General features: G+C 39.0%; 1 protein-coding gene across 3 annotated transcripts; it reads right to left on the reverse strand.

Annotated features, from left to right (window-relative positions):
• Window positions 1-268: 268 nt before the first annotated feature.
• ide (insulin-degrading enzyme) lies at window positions 269-18,253 on the reverse strand. Of its 3 annotated transcripts, none has more exons than XM_088422326.1 (25): window positions 18,121-18,253; window positions 16,093-16,277; window positions 15,611-15,818; window positions 14,393-14,562; window positions 13,365-13,487; window positions 12,643-12,755; window positions 12,365-12,527; window positions 12,168-12,260; window positions 11,977-12,068; window positions 11,641-11,721; window positions 11,418-11,521; window positions 11,226-11,328; window positions 10,983-11,105; window positions 10,793-10,875; window positions 10,170-10,314; window positions 8,182-8,292; window positions 7,959-8,079; window positions 5,929-6,020; window positions 5,427-5,538; window positions 3,720-3,887; window positions 3,294-3,566; window positions 2,358-2,419; window positions 2,163-2,235; window positions 2,027-2,094; window positions 269-897 (listed from the first exon to the last, which is right to left on the reverse strand). In XM_088422326.1, exons 2-25 carry the CDS (start codon window positions 16,250-16,252, stop codon window positions 802-804), a joined length of 2,937 nt encoding a protein of 978 aa, XP_088278452.1. In that variant the 5' UTR covers window positions 16,253-16,277; window positions 18,121-18,253; the 3' UTR covers window positions 269-801. The 3 variants fall into 3 exon arrangements, with proteins under 3 accessions (XP_088278452.1, XP_088278453.1, XP_088278450.1); XM_088422327.1 differs by lacking the exon at window positions 18,121-18,253 and adding an exon at window positions 17,700-17,825; XM_088422324.1 differs by lacking the exon at window positions 18,121-18,253 and adding an exon at window positions 17,484-17,622.
• Between the last annotated feature and the right edge of the window lie 93 nt (window positions 18,254-18,346).

Below are 18,346 nucleotides of genomic sequence, written 5' to 3' on the forward strand. Positions count from 1 at the left end.
AGGTGAGAAATTAGCTTCCAAAATTGATGAGGGGAATTTCATAAGTCTTTCCAACCATCGCGGTATTCTTGGTGCTTCCAGAAACATTTCAAGTTGTACATTAAAATTTGTGGAAGTGCAGAATATTGACACCGTGAACCGTAAATTAAAAAAATATATATAAAATTAGAATGTTATTAACGTAGGTTAAAAAAAGTCTTGCATGGAACCAGTTGTGGCCATCTACACACACTTATAGTAGTGCACTCAACAAATACAATGACAAATATAACTTGATCATATTTATTTCAATCAACAAAATATGAATGCAGATGGCATACCAATAAAAATTGAGTCTGAAACTGAATTAAAAAAATCAGCATGTGAGTACCCCTGAGATGTATTTTTGAAATATTTTGAGTTGGAATAAAAAATAATAAATAACGTTATCTATGGGTGAAGTTCTTCATGGTAAGCTGATTTAAAAATAGCTCAAAAGGGTCCCAAAAATGTGAAGAGGTTAAAAAGAAAACCTTGCGATGTCTAAAACCATCATGACGAACATGACGATGAGTAGAAAGTTCTTTTGTCAGCTGATGTCTGGTTCGTCTACAAAAAGCTTAAACGGGACTGTGACATCATTTTTTTGAAGTGTTGCATCTTCTGTTCAACTGGAACATGAGGCTCTACCATTTAATCACAACAATTGTCCAAGCATCTCCTAGTGGATCCGGCCTGCTTGCACACACATTCAAAAGTACTCCACGAAACACACACACATGCAGGTTCAGCCAAATCCGAGTCTCGCCAACAGCCCAGCGCTCACAGTTTGGCCGCCATCAAGTTGATGTGAGGCCTGACCAGAGGGAAGAGCGGCAGGCTCCTCTTGAACTCCGTCATGTCCTGGACCAGCGACGGCTACACAAACACATCAACGGTTACGACTTTAAGCTCGTACTCAGTGGAGTGGTTCCAGTTGAAATGTTCACTTTTGATTGAAACCGACGGCGAGTGAGCTATTTTGATCGTTATTGAGGTTTTCATTTTCAGGAGGACCTTCTCATGCGATGTAAATCTTGTGTTAACGGACCAAGCAGGTTTCAGTATGAAAAAGTGGATTTTTTTTTCACAGGCTGTTACCAATTTAAACTAAACATTGGGGGGAAAAGCTGCCACTTAAATAGCCCAAAAAGTATGACAGAGTGTAATTGAGCCCCCCCAAATCTCTAAAAATGTCTTCCACTAACAACCCAGGGTCAACTTAGATCACAGGTGTCAAACTCCAGGCCCGGGGGTCAAATTCGGCCTGCCACATGATTTTATGCGGCCTGCGAAATGCTAATTGCGACTTCAAAAGTTCTGTCTAAAATATCAAATTTGCAAGTTTTCTTTAACTTTAAAAAAACGGTTTTGGGGAAAGTAACTCGCATTTCTTTTCTTTCTTTTCTTTTCTCGCATTTTTTTTTTTGCTACCAATCCCTCTGGAACCGTTTTCACTGGCCTCTGAACTCAACTAGGTAAATATGGGACGATCATATTTAAAATAGATTTGATTTACGGTCATAATGGCCCCCCGTCGGAAACTGGAGGTACAATTTGGCCTACGATTAAACTGGGTTTTACACCTCTGACTTAGATCATCAGTGATTTAGTAAAAAAAAGGAAGGCAAGGCTTCCCGCTAAAACTAATCATTTTAAATATTGCCACCTTGTGGCTTCATAGGACGTTGCAGAAAGAAAACGTGAAAAAGCCTAGCTTTTCAGTACATGGGCACGACAGGAAAAAAATGTGGTTAACTTGTGAATGCTAAACTGGCAACGTGTGAGGGATTATTGCATATTCTATACTCTTTACTACAATAATCATTCTCATCATAAAATCCTCAATGTATAAGCAACAAAGAAACGGTGGGATAAATAAGTACGCTACGAAAAAATGTAAAAAGTAAGATCATTTAAGGAGAATAAATGAGATTGTGTGACTCGTTTTGGCGCTGGCGACAGTATTTCAAAATGCTACACGGAAAGTTAGCTAGTTAGTATTCACCTGGGGTAGAGAGGGCGCAGGTGCCAAGTTAACATCATTCTGAGCGGGAAATTCTCCAACGAGGGGACCTAAATGAAACACGAAGAGGTGAGCCCGGACCGTGCTGCCAGTTGGTCACGCGACTGCCAGTACTTACAGCTGTCCATCTCCCTGGACAGTACGTGGACCGACATCTTGTGTCTTTTGGGCGCGTTCAGCGTCAGGCGATCCTGTGGAGCGCACACAAAAAGGGGCGGATTGAACTGAGAGCATTTTGTTTCACGGTTTGGACGCCGTTCATAAGATTACAGCTCCACCATAGACAAAGTGGACTAAAAGGGGATCTACTTACACGGTAGAATTGCATAATGTCATCTTTACTTAATGTCTTCAGGTGGGCCACCTCAATATTATCTGCAACCCAACACAAAAAAATGGGTGCGTTAGTCAGGCTTACACTGGTCAACATTTTTTTTTTAAACTAGATTCTACAACTGACGCAGAACGCAGAACTTTAATTTGGCATATGAGCTGCACAACTCAACAAAAAACAAAGTGGAATATTATTTTTTTTTAAAAAACATGCAATAACCTTGGTTCCATAAAGAAGCACACCCTCAAAACTAATACTGTACTTTATTGCAGCACTTTTGACTCTTTGCACTAAGCACTCAGGGCTGTCAAAAATTCAAATATTTTTAGAATCAGTCGACCGATTATTCCATAGATTAATCAAATATCAGATCAAATGTATTTTACATTTAAGCTTATTAGAAAGCCATTTTTTCTACTCTTTATGATTGTTTGTTTAGTCATAAAAACAGCAGCTAAGCAATAATAGGACATGAGAAGAGCTGATGTTAATCATCACTTTTCATTTAGGTACAGATTTACTCGTGTTTCAAAAGTAAAACGCACATCAGAATAATCACTGTTAAGAAGCTGAAACCTAAGAACTCGTCGGTGTAATGGCGGAAAAAGCTAATTCAACTTGGTCCAACTTATTTCTAATAACAAAAGCTTAGCATTTGAACGGGGGGTATAGACGGTTTTATCTTTGCAATAAGTATAAGGACACCTTCCGCACAGACTTGACTAGAATGTCTGAGTATGCGGGGACTCTTTGTCCATTCGAACATAACAAAACTTTCAACTGCGGATCCTGAAAGGGCCTCGCGCAGATCTTTGACGGCGTCTACTAAACTTATCCATGCAGGAACCACGACGAGCCGCGCGGGAGGGACTGAAGGGATTTCTCAGAACGCGAGGAACAGCAGCAGCAGCTCACCTCGATCAAAATGATACTGCTGGGAGATGATCTCTCCCCAGTACTTGGCACACTCGGCGGAAAGCTTTTTGGGCTTGTCCAGGCGGCGGATGGCCAAGGCCTGGATGTGCTTCTGAAAGTCTTCCTCGCTCATCTCCTCCACCGATCTCTCCATGGTGCAAAGGAAGGCCTCGATGCGGCTCTCCAGGTAGTGCGGCGCCTTTTCCGACTGGATGATGAAGCGAAGGCCTTGGACTCCGTTGGCCCGCCTCGGCCCGCTGAACACGATGTAACCTTTGGGGTGTGAAGGAGAACTTGGCTCAGAATTCACCATTTTGAACAGTAAACCCTGGTATGGCCTGTATTTTTCCACCACATTAGTGGGGGGTGGGACGATGAGGTCACATTGAAACGTGAAGGCCATTCAGTCAAGTGACGCCATCTCACCCAGCTGCTCCTTAGTTCTCAGCGTGTTGAAGCACGGCTCAGAGATGATCTGGCAGAAGAGCTCCAGCAGCATGTTCTCATGGGTGGTCTGCATGTCCGTCTGGTAGTAGATCTCGATGCCGCAGTTGTTATGCACCTCATTCCTCTGCTGATAAACATACCAGCCACCTGCCAGCAACAAATGTATTCGTTGCACCGAAGCGCAAAGAACATTATTGCTCAAGGAGGTTTTTGGGGTTGACTTCCTCCTTAAGTATTAAAGAATCAGTTGGCTGCTATAGCTAAAAAAACATATGTTATCTCTTGAAATCATTCTGTGCCAGCCTATTTGCAGACATTCCTTTGCAGTAAAAAAGAACCAGGAAAAGAACATCTGGGCACTGTATAAAATTAGTCAATGCTAAATACTTTTGAATATTACGGAGTCATTACAGATGATATGATTTTAATTGTTGGTGTTTACATGAAGACTATAAGATATAAAGATGAAAGGTTCCACATCTTTCTTGCTACGTGCTATCTATGTCAAGCGTTTTTTTTTTTTTGCAAAGCGTTTTACTGCGAAGCAATGAGAACCTGTTTTCACCTACCAGGTACATAGCTGGTTCAGATGGAGGACAGTTGGGATGAAGTGAGTTTGACTTTAAAAGACTTGCTTTTTTGCTGACAGTTCCAAAGCGGACTCTTAAAGTGTTTCATCTGACTTTTTTTTTTTTTTTTAAGAGTGAAGTGCAAAAATCATGCCAGGTAGTCTGGTTCCTTTTGAGCTCATTTTCAGTTTGTGAGTAGGACTGTAATCAAACTTGCTGCCGTGGTATAGAGTTTGGCTCATGCACTCAAGAGGCAGCGAACTCCTTAAGATCTTACAGTACTTGTCCAAAATCTATTGAAGTGATCTATTTGGCTCGTCGGTAGTCGAAGGAAAGAATTGGAAATTCAGAGTGTTCTTTACCTAATCTGCTGATGATACTTAATGCTTTACAACATTGTTTTGTGTCATTAAAACATCCTGTTTTGGACGTACTGTTTTGGTTTTGTCCTTTAGACAAATAACGAAAATGCATTCTTTGCCGTTTTCAGACAAAAATGAGGTGTATTCTTTTTAATATGTATCTGGATTGAACTAAAGAAAGCATTGCAATGAGGTCTATTCTTCTAACCCAATCCGGATTCAGACTACCGTTGAACGATTTTTCAGTTTTTGAACAAGACTGCGATTTCAGAAAAGGTGATCATAGCATTGTTTTCGATGCTATGATCACATAAAATCGTGCAGGTGTATCCAAAGTTGAGGCCAGTGAGTGCCCTTTTATTTCTCAACCAAAGCATTTTTGTGTTTACATCCTGTGCTCCTGCCTCCTTAAACCAAGCCCGTAAACCTTGGTTGCTCCTCATAAACCTGTTTTCCTCTTCAAACCATTTGATGTCCTTAACATAATCAGGGCGGCAGTACAGATGACATGCTTTGCGTGTACTTGCCAGGGGGAATGAGAGTACTTTTTTTTGGCTCAATGACGTAAATTCCCACTTGATGGCCATGAGTCTACTTCTGTTGGATTTCATTAAAGTCTTTTCCAGAATGATGTTGCATCACCAATGACGTGGGCATGTAGGATGGGTGAGGACCCTTGTGCGTGGATGTGCAGAAAACTGACTGGCTGTCAATTACGAGTGCTTCACTGGAGTGTGAGGGAGTATGAGACCTACCGTCAGGAACCTGCACCTCTCTGTAGCGGATGAGCTGGCTCGGTAGGAGTGGCTTAGTGTGGGCATACTCTATGAGAGTGTCCTCCACCATTTGTATCATACCAAGGGCAGACTAAAAACATGAGAGACAAAGAGGGCTGAAAGGCCTTATAAACATCTGATGAGGTTTTACAAGCTGAAAACCATCAAGCAACAAACGCTTTGCCCTCATTTATTTTTGATGAGTTTTAATGTCACAAGTTTGCTTTTTAACTCTTTCAGCGCCAGCAATTTTGATACTATTTTGCTCTTACACTTGAAAAATAAGTACCAGGTGTTGAACATTTACAACCTTGAAAGATGCTAAAAAAAACATCTTTGTGAATGAAGGTTGAAGTTGTCTAGTGAATTTGATTGTTAAAGTAGCTAGAGTACTTCCTACAACAAACTATTATTTTCCAAAATATGTTAAATGTTAAAATTAAAAACACCCTAAACTCTTTTTTAGAAGAAAAATACAAACCTCCTTGGTGATGTTGCCATGGAGAAGGGCTTCAATATGTAACCGTGACAACAGCTGAGGTATGAAAGCCTTGAGCCGCAGGAGAGTTACATCTGGAATACAAATCACAGCTATCATTCTAAGAGAAACATCACAGTGAGATGATCCAATTTGCTGCCAATGAATAATCGGTTAAAGAAAAATGAGAACTATTGTATTTTGAAGGTGAGCCTTGACATCAGTTGTTTCAACATCAACTTATGTGAGCTTGGTGCTTTGGTCAACTTTTGAAAAAAAGCACAAGCTCAAATTTAGTAAGTCAGAACATTCACGGTTCTTCAGGATGTGAACGGGTCTACAATTAGTTGAGTCTTGATGTCTGATTTCTTGACGATTGCAACTTATTCAAGACATGTCGAGGTTCCCCTGCACTCAAAAAAAAATCCATTTCACATTTTTCTAAAAATTTGTTGTTTTCATCGACACTCCCTTTTCACATATATAATATAATGTATACTTAGGGACTCCTTAAAAGCTTTCTTTTTCTTCTTTCTTGTAGGCACGTCACCTGTCACTTGAATGGGCCTTTCCCCTTCCCAAATACATCTGTTTCTCACTCATTTAACTTATTTGTGAATGACATATTGCTCAAGTGACCGAAACGAATCCAAGAGAATCTGGCCAGTTTTCAAAATGAAAGGTTTTTCAAGAAATAGCTTTCAGACTGGGCTAATACAGAAAACAGAAATAGTTCATTATTTCAAGCGCTGCTCAGTACCAGTTGATGACGGTTGGGGAACTCTGCTTTACATGATGCACAAGCTAATGTATAACGTAAATTAGGCTTGCACTTGGGAGTTCACTTGCATTTGAGTTACACTTCTACTGTTGACCCATGAAATGAATGATGTAGGTCTGAATTTCTGCATTGACTGGACGTCTGCAAGTCTTAATTTCTGCATTGACTGGATGTCTGCAAGTCTACTTAGATTCTTTACAGTAGGATTCCTCCCTAGTTTGCAGCGAGGAAACTGTCATCTCAGAATCTCGGGATTCTGAGCATTTCAGTATCACTGCCTAGTTTATCTATACGAAACACAAACAAAACGTCCATCCATTCATCTTCTATATGGTTTTCTTCTGTGCTGATCATTGTGATAACACCCCATATGCTGTTACTTAGATTGAAAATACATTTGAGCGACATTTGCAGCAGTGGAATTCATTTAGCCAGAATAGGAAAAGATCAGCAATTACCCCATTCCAGAAAACTGAAAATGTCACTACAAGTTTATTTGTTGCTTGTGAAATATCTACATCACCCGAATTCGCAAAGATGCTGCTAACTTCAACAAAAACAAGCTTATTAGAGATGCCAAACATAATTTTTGTTTTACGGCCTGCACAAAACGTTTTCAAATCAGACCTCCATGACACAGATTAAAAAAATAAATAAATATAATTCGTAAGCATTTAAAAATAGCTTCTCCAATTTAATTGGTTAGGAAATATAAAATATTCACTTACAAGTCTACGGAAATCCCTTTTGAATCTAGTGTTGCTAGACTTAAACTCAATTAAAACTATGCCTTTTCTTACTATATTTTTTTAGACGTTTTGGAAGACATTTTTTTAAGGATATTACCATATTCCTCATTCATGTATGTAAGTATCATTATTAGGGCTGTCAGCATCGAATCTTTTAAAATCAATTATCCTATTGATAATTCCTTCAAGTATGTAATCACCCTTTTAAATTTACCAAAGTTAAACGCAAGTCGATTTGTTTTGTGATCTACAAAGACTGAATCTGAGTTGCAGTGGATATAACAAGTCATTATGTATTATCTTCTTTACATATTACATTTTGGACACCAAGAAAACTTTCCTATGCTGACGGATTAGCATTAGCACACAAGCTATTAAGGGCAACAAAAACTTCACACACACACACACACGGCGGTCACCATTGCAACACTGCGTACGCCCGCAAGAAAGGTTTGTGTGAATAAGTGCTCAATAAATATGTATATATTAAAAAAGCAATTCACCCTCGAGAGCATCTCTGAGCTCATCTTTGGTCCAAGCCACCTCAGTCATGAGTAGGCGAAGGTAGTACATAGCGTGCTGGTGTGGTTGTTCTGCTCTGAAGTTATTCAAAGACCTCATGTACTGAAGAAAAAATAAAAGAAAATGTAATCAAAGCATACTACACAAGCTCATATGGTAGACTAGCGAGAGAACAGCAGTAGAGATGATGATAATACTGATTACCGCTTCCTTGATGATGTCAAAACGCTTCTCATCGATCTCAAAAGTGGCCATCTTCTCAATAATTTTCTTCAAAAGGATGTCCTGCTTGTCATTGTAGCCCTTAACAGAGAGCTGGAGCAGTGATAAAGAGGACATGGTTTATAAGCATGATCAATGGTGGTCATATGCTAATTGTATTCATTTATGAATTTGATGGTTGTCTCTTGGCTTATGTGTGACTATTAGGTTTGAAGACCAGACAGCCAGAGTTAATAGAGCCAGCCAGGGATGAATGAAGAAAATAAAAAGGAGAAACAATTCTGTTATTGAAAGCCACGACCACCGTGTCATCTGCACCCTTCATGATTCAGCAGTCACTCCAATTCCTACCCACATCAAAAGTCATCTTTCCTAACATTAACCTTGACAAATGACCAGCTGGCAAAACTGATAGTGCTGACTCCAAGTAATTAGACACAGCTCACAGATACACAAAAGTGATGTCTCCAAGTAGAAACCACCATCATTTTCAATTAAAGGCAGTTAATGATCAATACAAACAAACAGAGATTAATGGGTTACCAAAACAATGCAAAATGTTAGTGATAGCATGGAAACGCTTTTAGTAATCAGGTCAAAACCTTGTATTCTCGTTTGTTAAAATGTAGTAGAATCTCAGAATTCAAATTTCGGGATGCTTTGTTTGTTATAAGTGTGATGAGGGAAGAATGCGCCGAAATAAACACAAATCACAACGGTTTTTCACTCTTCATGGGCCTGCTATCTAATCCCTGTGCATGGTCAACAGTAAATATATTGTTACAAAAAAGATCCTTTTCGATTCACAGAATGCAATCCGTGGCTAAATTTATGATGTTACAAGGACATTAACCTCGCAACGAGCTGATATATATACTTAAGGAATACAATGTTATGGTATGGATTTATGTTTAATAAATAATGTATACAACTGCAGTAAATGGCTAGTGTCGTAAGATAAAAAGTTAAAATAACTGGCAAATTTTGGCCATTTCGTTGATGTTTAACTGGCCGGCCGATTAAGCAGTCAGGCCTTAATATGAAGGGCTTTGGATGTACCAACTTTTAGAATCAAATACTTATACTGCATGTAATACTGTGAGGCACTGAAACCTCTTAGACCTGTCTTAAAAATATATAAAAACCCCTACGAAACCTCAAAAGCTCGGAAACAACACCAAACAAGCATTTAAAGTGAGCAGAGACAAGCAAGCCATTTCACTTCCATACTTGAAAGGCCTCAAATGCTCCGATTCCCTGCAGGACTCAACGGCTTACTTACGAGGATGGCATTCATCCCTGAGGCTATGCCATAAACCAGCCCTGCCAGGCGGGCTGCATATGTATACTCTCTTAAATCATCCTTCAGTAACCTGAGCAACAGGTAGGCCATATTGCAGTGCAGTGGATCTGCATATAAGTAGCGACTACAGAAGGAGGGGGGAAGGATAAAACAACAACAAAAGACAGTTGATGGGAATGACAGGCGTTCCAAACATGTGAAGAATGACAGGAAGAGTATGTATATGCAGCCTCATGACTGGCTTTCTGTTTCTTATCAACATCTGGAGAGGGCTCATGCTAACTGCATTAGTTGCGCAAAACAGATACAAGGATAAAACTGCCGCGCCTGACTATATGAGGCACAAAGAACAGAATTGATAGGAATGAGTGTTTTAGGAGGTGTGTGTGTGGGGGAAGGGGGGACCACAACTGATGAAGGATGAGAAGATGTAGATAGAACAAAAGCTATAGTGACACCGGCCAGGTCTAATTTATGCAGATCAGTTGTATATTTTTATCACCATATCATATTAATATTTTTTAGGTTGACTTTTTTCTTTTTTTCAAAATCAATGCCACTGACATCTGGCCGAGCCATGATAGCCCACTCAGGGAAAGCGTAGGAAGGAGTTCTTTAAGTCTGGGATGCAACATGAATTTTAAAGCGAGGGAATCAGAATACTTACATACATCCCATAGACGGTATTTTGAAGGTCATAGTTCAAACCAGCTAGCTCGGCTGCATATGCATACTCGTTGAGGGAGTCCTTTAGGAGCTCCAGGTATAAATAAGCCATGTTACAATGTAATGGGTCCACGTACGCAAATGGGCTGCAGGAAAATAGCAAGGGTCAAAGAAAGAAAGTGCACTAAGTACAAATGAGAATGATTTGCTTCTTTGACATGAGGCATAAATTCTTGCAAATAAAAAATATAAACAATGTAAACTATTATAGTTCAGCAATGAAAATTTGATTCAACTTCAAATTTTGCAGGTCATTAACCATCCTATTAAGTTATAAAATAAAAAAAAAAATACTTTAAAACTCATTAGCTCTTAAGGGAGAAAATTAAAATTGTGCAGCACAATGACCCTTTTTTTTTTTCCTTCTGAACTCCATAATTGTTTTTTTATGGCTCAGTGGTATATGATATTGGCCATAGATAAAGTTCTGGCTCAGTCATGTCATGGAACAGAGGAAAAGATTTCCCCTGAAGGTGTTATGGCCAACCGCTCTGTAATTAAACGTGTGCTTGAAAAGGTAATTTTGCCGAGTAGTCTTCCATTGGCGACTGCATAATTACATACCTGAAGAACTCAAAGTTCAGACACGCTTTTGGGAGAAAGAATTTGTCATCCTGCTTGAACCACACCTTGCTCATTGCTGTGTCCTGAAATAAGACCGCACATAAGCTACTCTCATTTTTGTGTTTACTCATGCAGAAACCAGAAGAACACGGCATTACTGTGACGTGAAATCACAGCAATAAACACTTGCCTTTATTAAAGCAGGAATGGCAGGAGAGTCTTTCTCAAGAGGGTAAATTTCCAAGTTGGTGGGGATGAACTCGTTTTTCATTGGCAACTTGAACTTCCCGTTGAGATCCGCACTGGCCCATTTCTGAAACAAACGTACAAATTAACTTTACCCTGATGCCATTCATCAAAAGAATTTTTCTCAAGCAGAATCCAAATGCCTGCAGAGAGGTTTGATCAACACACTACTTGCAATGACACACACCTTGATGGTCTCCTCAGAGATAGCCTCTTGTTTGTACTGCGTGCCATACCATTCTTCTGTTTTGTCTGTTTGACCTTCAAATGACTTTGACACCAAAACAACCCTGGAAAGAGAGGATAGAACAATAGAACTTCAAATACAAGTAGCTTTTAAGTTTAATAATCTCGTCTTAATAAATAGTCTTACACTAACCTGACATATTCTGCTCTCAGCTTGTCCAGCACCATCTCAATCAAGTCTGGCCTAAAGTCTTCTAAAAGGTACTCTGCTGCGAGAACCTCTTTGAGTGGATAATACTGGGGAGAACAAATACATAAATAATATAACACACTTGCATCACAAAGTGCCAGATGAGAGCCACGAGCTGGGACTGTATTCTGTGCAATCACGTTTTTAAAATGGAAAGGACACCTACATGTAGTAAACCAGACACCTTAGAAGTGTAGCCACGGGGTCGCTCCTTGTCTTTAAACCGGAAGGCTACCTTGTTTAAATCCTACAGAGAAAGGCAGAATTCACAGACAGAAATTCCGATTTACAGTGAGATCAAAAATCAATAAATTGCAATGATGATTTTCTTTTCAAAATTGTACATATGACTAAGGGTGTCAGATTGGGATCAATAATTACAATCAGTTAAAGCGCTTAGGATTTCATCCCCACCCGGGGCTTTGCCTCCAAGGAATGTATCTCTTTTTTTAAATGTCTTGACAGCACTTTTTAAAAAACAAACGTGTGTAATGCTAGTTACCTTGCACTCCTGAAACACCCACTCCTGAGGTCCCACTGTGCGCAGTTTCTGGATATACTGAAACATGTGAAAGATAATGTCCTCCACGTGCACTGTTGATGACACCCACATGAAGGTTATTTACAAGTCCGATTTTTACACAGACAACAGACTGGCAAACACTCCATAGGTAAATATCAAGCACTACTTACAGAGGCCTTCTTCTGTCAAGTCGACATTTATAATGAAGAACATGAATCCTTTAGCTCCTTCTTTTTGACCTCCAACAAGTGTATTGACCCACCCTAAACACAATGACGATTTTAGTATAACGTTTCAATTTTGATGGAAAATGTCGAATGCTAACGTTGTAAAATGTACCATGATGAAGACACTCTGCCTGTCCTACCTTTAGATTTTAATTCAGATAACAAACTTCCAGGACCTTCGTGACCAATCAGATGTCCTAAATAATGCCCTGGGTTTGACTTGTAGTATTTCTGCAGGTCTGGGATGGGGAACGTCACGTACAGATTCCTAATGTCTTTGATGGGCACCACTTTGTAGAATTGCTGGCAAAACAAAAATAAAAAATTAAAATAAAAATTCAAATGTCAGATTAATTAATGTCAAATTAATCTGAAAAATTCATAAATCAACAGCAAACGGTAAATTACAGAAACTCACTTTTAGATATTCATAGTGAAAGGGGTGATCAGGAAATTCCGGGATGGGCACATTCTTGTTCTCTACTTCTGCAAATAACTTGACCACCATAGCGGTCAGTTCATCTAGGGATTCTGTGGGGAAGAAAATGTTTTAAAACGTGAGCTATGAACAACCAAAGCTTGGTAAAAAGAAGAAAAGATGCTTGACAACAATCCATCCGTTCATTCATAAACGACTACTCCACAGCAACCACCCAGGGACTTTGATGATGAGCAGATTTGATTACAGAAGTCCATTTTATTCCAAATGATCATAAAAGTGCAAAATTTAACTTGTGGAAAATAAACTTTAAAATCACGACTTAAGTGTTGACTTAAGGATGTTCATAGTTTACATTCTATCAAGATGCTGAATTTTGTCCACTTATTTCAATATTGAAAAAGATATACTTTGTATATAAACACCGACCCTACATTACATTGTACAATAGTGTATCAGTCTTTTATTATTCACATAATTTGTTCAAAAATCCAATTTCTATCTATTATCCAATAACAGCAATTTCAGATCTTTCGGGATTAAAAACCAATAAAGATAAGGTGAGAAGCTAAACCAAATCAACTAACAGTACTAAGACACACACACAAAAATTTTTTAATACCGCTAACTCTAAGCATAAAGAGTTCTATGAATCACATAACACACCTTTCTCTTAAACAAAGAATATGAATTTGTCTTACCTCTTCCTAAAACACAGAGACCCATTAGATTGGAGGAGTAATACGTCGAGTGAAACTTAAGGAGCTCCTGGCGGACATCAATGCCGGCTTCAGATGGTCTCGTCTCAAGGGTCAGCTTGTTACCTAGAACAGAAGGCTACATCATATTTGTTTCTTGAATAGACCAATATAATTGGAAATGAACAATTCTAGATTGTGTTCTTAAATGGCACATGAGCAATTGTGTGACGTCCAATTTCTAAGCAAAACTATTTTAAACTTAAAATTTTAAAACTTTGTACACAAAGAAAATTGTGCATTAAGTCATGTCTAAAACTTATGGATCTTATCTGCATAATAAAATTATAAATGCAAAATTAGCTTACAATACAGTAAGGGCCAACCCATATATAAGATAAAGGCGGGCCTAAACCGTCTTTCCTGTAGTCTGTATTCATTGAGCTCTCGTATTTAAAAATACAAAACTGCCATCAGGTGTTCATTTTCAAATGTAATACAGCATTCATTTCATTACAAAACATTACTTTCTCGTAAACAACCTTTTTCGACCCAGTTGTCTAGGGCAGCAAACACTGCACTAAAAAAAGTAGCTTTGTTGCAGTAGTAGCCAGTACTAACCATGTTTACCTACCGTCATTTTAATTACATAATAAAATGATGACCAAAAATGAATTGGAATATTTATACATTTTAGATTTGCCCTTTTAGCACCATTACAAATGGAAAATGCATCTCGGGTGCAAGGCATATAGGTTAAATAGGTTTTAAATCAAGTAACCATTTTTCAAGATGAATGATCACAGACAACCAAACTGTATCTTACTTGACATTTTCTGTCACGTCATGAATTTGAACATGTAGCGTACATAAATGACAGTACATAAATCTAAATAAACCGGGGTGACAAATGCCTATCATCGCTTTAAACAAGGAATTTCTATGACAGTCAATCATACTGGGCAAAGTTCTTTCAAGTAAAAATAGAGTATGACCCTTGTATAAAGTGTAGTCTATTTAAGAGGCGCTACCTGTTCCAAATTTACTGAAAGGGTGATTTGGGTTGCCAGTGGCCTTCTCGAGTTGAAAGAGCCTCCAGGCATCATTCATTAGGTTCTTGTCATGCTCAGAGTCCACGGCGTTCACTTCGCGATCCTTGCAGCTCTCATCAAACAGCGGGCACAAGAAGAACTGAGCAAACCTAAAAATTACAATATGACAGTAAATGGTCATCATGACACAGAAGATGCTCCAGCAACAGTTAATTTGAAATGCCATATTCCCACAACCATTGAAGATTTTTTTTTTTTTTTATATATGTCCGTTTTCTTTTGTGTACAAAGATTTTAGTGGAAGTCTACTTTTAAACACAAGGGGCCAAAAATTAAAGAAAAAGGGCAATTTTGGGGGGGAATGATTAAGAGTCACTCGCTTAGCACCTGTGTGGCTCACTTCATTAGGATTGCATCAATGATAGTCTACACTATTTTATTTTCATGAGACCAGATGGGTCACACATCACACCAGCAGTGCACAATAATTAGCCTATTCCACAAACAGGTGCCAGCCACACTACCCCTCATTTACAAATAAGGTAACAGAATATCCCTCAATAGACTGAGTGATTTTCCAAACCATCACAGCTGATAGGTGAGCCGAGAACCCTGCAAAGCAAAGGCCATCCGGATCCTGAACAAATCCCTCACGCACTAATCTGCCTCATCACCAGTCATTTTACCACAGGCACAAATGCACCTTCTAACCCTGCACAGTGCAGGAAAGCTGCTAAATACATATTATGTTGCACTATCTTCCTCATATGAATACAGTTTCTTCACTCATCTATGCCATAATATGCTCAGAATGTAAGTCTATGCATTTATTAGTGGTTCATTATTACTGCCCCTATTGCTTTATGACTGTTTTGTTTTTATTGCCTACCTTATTATTTGCTCTATTATGGAATGTAGTCTGCTTGGGGAAATGAACAGAATAAGAATTTCATGAACTTAAGCCTAAAATGGTGGGTGGGAGCTCCATCAGTGGTTAGAAAAAGGTGACCTCTAATAAATAAACACAACAAACAGTGGGGCTCTATAGTTCTTTAGTTGGCTATTTGGTATTTATTAGTTATTAGGCAATGTCCTGGTATTTCCAGGTAAATAATTCCATTGTGATTCTAGGGGCGATTTCAGAGCATCTAAATTGTTTCTGAAGGCTGAATTATATGTAAATAAATAGTCCTTTACCTATCCAGAGCTCCTTCTAAGTGCTCATGAGACACATCAAAGTAATAGTTAGTGTGCTCGCCACTCGTGAAGGCATTTGAGCTGCCAGCATGCTCACTCAAGAACTGGCTGTACTCATTTTCTTTTGGGTACTTCTTTGTTCCCAGGAACAGCATGTGTTCACAAAAGTGCGCCAGGCCGGCGATGTTTGGCGGGTCGGATAACGAACCTGAAATTTAAAGGTAAAAGGAGAAAGTCAGTAAATTTGCATGTGCTGTACACGGAGTTACATCTTAATGTTTGTAGCACTACATTCATGCTGCACACAACTAATTGGCTACATTGCAGCACACTGCAATATCAAAGGTAATTTGTCTGAATAAGCTTTTCCTATTACAAAATAATTCTAGTAACTGGGTATTGAAGACAAATGCTTATTCAAGAAACTATGCGAGCAATACAACTGGTGGTTATTCCGCATAGCATTGTTCTTTATTTCTTACCGATGTGGACATCCAAAGCAGCGGAGGATTTGTCTGTAGTTGGGTCACTGATTAGCATGGCTTTCAATCCATTTTCAAACTCCAGGCCTCTGTAAACTCGCTTGTCCTCGGGAGAGCGAATTATGTCAGTGACCACTCTCCTCAGAGCTGGGTCAGTCATTCTGAGTGGAGGAGATGACACTAACCTATAATAGAAACAGTGTTGTACAGTATGAGCACATACTGGTATATTAATAAATATACAAATCTTGATTCCAGTGAAGTTTACTGATGTAAATTTAAATAGGTGCACAACACAATGATTTGCAAATCTATTTAAATCTCCAGGACTTCATCAACAATGGTCCTTAACATATAATCAATAACATCTATGCACGCAAGGCATGGCAAGGCCAAAAATTCACTGTCATGTTGCAGCATAAATTGCTTGAATTTTGAGTTTGAATTAAGAGCAGAACATTAAACGTTCTAAATTTGATTAGTAGTTTTTTTTTTAAGTCAATTTAGCTTTGCTTGGAAATATAAAACCCATTCACAAATACTGTTGTAATTTTGACAAGGGGTGTACATACTGTACCATTTACAGTTTACAAGTATTGTAAAATAAATATTATACTGTATGTACAGTAAAACGCCCCCAAAATAAACCCAAATAGTACGAACCGGGTCGGGTATCACTTGTCATTAGATCAGAATTTCTAAAGCCAGAGGTGCCCTGAAATTAAGTGGAGGTGGCCACATCCAAACGTACATCAAATGCATGGGAAAATGTAAAGTTGTGTGATTATTATTACGGTACTAGTATTACATTAGATACACAAGGCTTGTGATCACAATTCAAGTTTATGGGCAATTCTCTAGAATTGATGCGATCAAACAAACTGTAATTATCACTTGGCAAATCCTCACCGGTCTAACACAGAAGACAAAGCATCAGCCAAGTTGGCAACAATGTAGACACTATAATAGTATTCGTCTGCGGTATAAGCGTATTATTTAGTAGGTAAAATTTTGTAAAGCAGATGACTTGTGCTGTACACAGGGATGTGTGGCGCCACCCACTGTGGAGAACCTGACTCATCAACAATGAATGTTGGGCCAGCAAGCGTAAAATAAAAAAATAAGTGTCTATCGAATTTTATTGTACACTTGCGTGAGGAACGATTAAAATGCGCTAATTGTGTTGCCTTTCCACACACACTTGATACCAGGCACGTAATTTAAAAACCAAGTCAATTGGTCATAAAATGGAAAAAACTGAGGTCAACCCGGTTTAGCGGCCCCGGCCGGTGCCTTGCATTACTTATGTAGCTCGGGTTAGCTAGCTTGACTTAACGCTGTAACAACACATTTACTTCCTTTCGCCGCATCAGTCGCAAGTCAACACTTACTTAACTCCTTTGTTGTTATTGGGGTCGCTTACAGCTGTTGGGAAATATCGCGTGCACTTCGCCGTTCGGTTGATGCACTTAAACATACTTTGTACCCATGGACAACAAACCTTGCCTTTCACGCCGCCATCTTAATTCAGGCACATGTAATCGATCACGGATGTCAACGAAAAGATGCGAAACGTGTTACATCGTCCCAAGAACTCCAACATTTACCTTTGTCACGATTGGGTGTAACTTCGAAGGTCATTAAAACTTGCTCTTTGCACACGCAAAAATATTGCGAGCCGATAAGATGGCACGTACGCTTGAATCGATTACAAGTCCTGTGCGTCGAGTGTATTGGACAGATGGTTTCAAAGCTTTGTCTTGTCCTGCGCGTTCACCGGCACTTTCACAGCTTAAAGCAGAATGATCACGTACTTATTTAATATACAACGTTCTATTATAACATAACGTCGTCATGAAATTCGTAAGTAATATGTTGCGACATAGATCGAATAAAAAGGAGCTCAGTCTAAAGTCCATTTGTTGACAACAGTTGAGTTCTATTTAAGGATGGCAAGTATTGGTATTTAGTATTCGCCCTTTTCAGTAAAAGAGCTGCAAAATTAAGAAGTCTTATTATAAAACTCACCAGCCTCCCCAAACTTAGGTTTTCCATTAATAATGACCCCTTATTGAGGGCCTGTGTTTAATCCATTACGGAAACAAATAGCTACAGTGTCTTGTCAAACTAACATAATGCTCATCTCAAGCCTTCAAGTCGCAATGGGTCAACTCGTTTGCCGTAAATGACGTCAACACAAGCAACCACTAGATGGAGACACATTTCTTTACTTGCACAAAACCAAGCCTGACAA

The sequence above is a fragment of the Hippichthys cyanospilos genome, chromosome 8, assembly GCF_059441005.1.
Source record: "Hippichthys cyanospilos isolate Australia breed blue-spotted pipefish chromosome 8, RoL_Hcya_1.0, whole genome shotgun sequence".
Classification (NCBI taxonomy): domain Eukaryota; kingdom Metazoa; phylum Chordata; class Actinopteri; order Syngnathiformes; family Syngnathidae; genus Hippichthys; species Hippichthys cyanospilos.

Bases quoted from the DNA above. Each gene is read 5' to 3' on its own strand.
- ide (XM_088422324.1), bottom strand. From the start codon at position 17,569: ATGTTTAAGTGCATCAACCGAACGGCGAAGTGCACGCGATATTTCCCA. The intron at 14,563-15,610 runs GTAAAGGACTAT...TGTAATTTTTAG, and splicing joins TTAGAAGGAGCTCTGGATAG to GTTTGCTCAGTTCTTCTTGT. The intron at 5,539-5,928 runs GTTTGTATTTTT...TCATGTTTTTAG, and splicing joins ATGGCAACATCACCAAGGAG to TCTGCCCTTGGTATGATACA.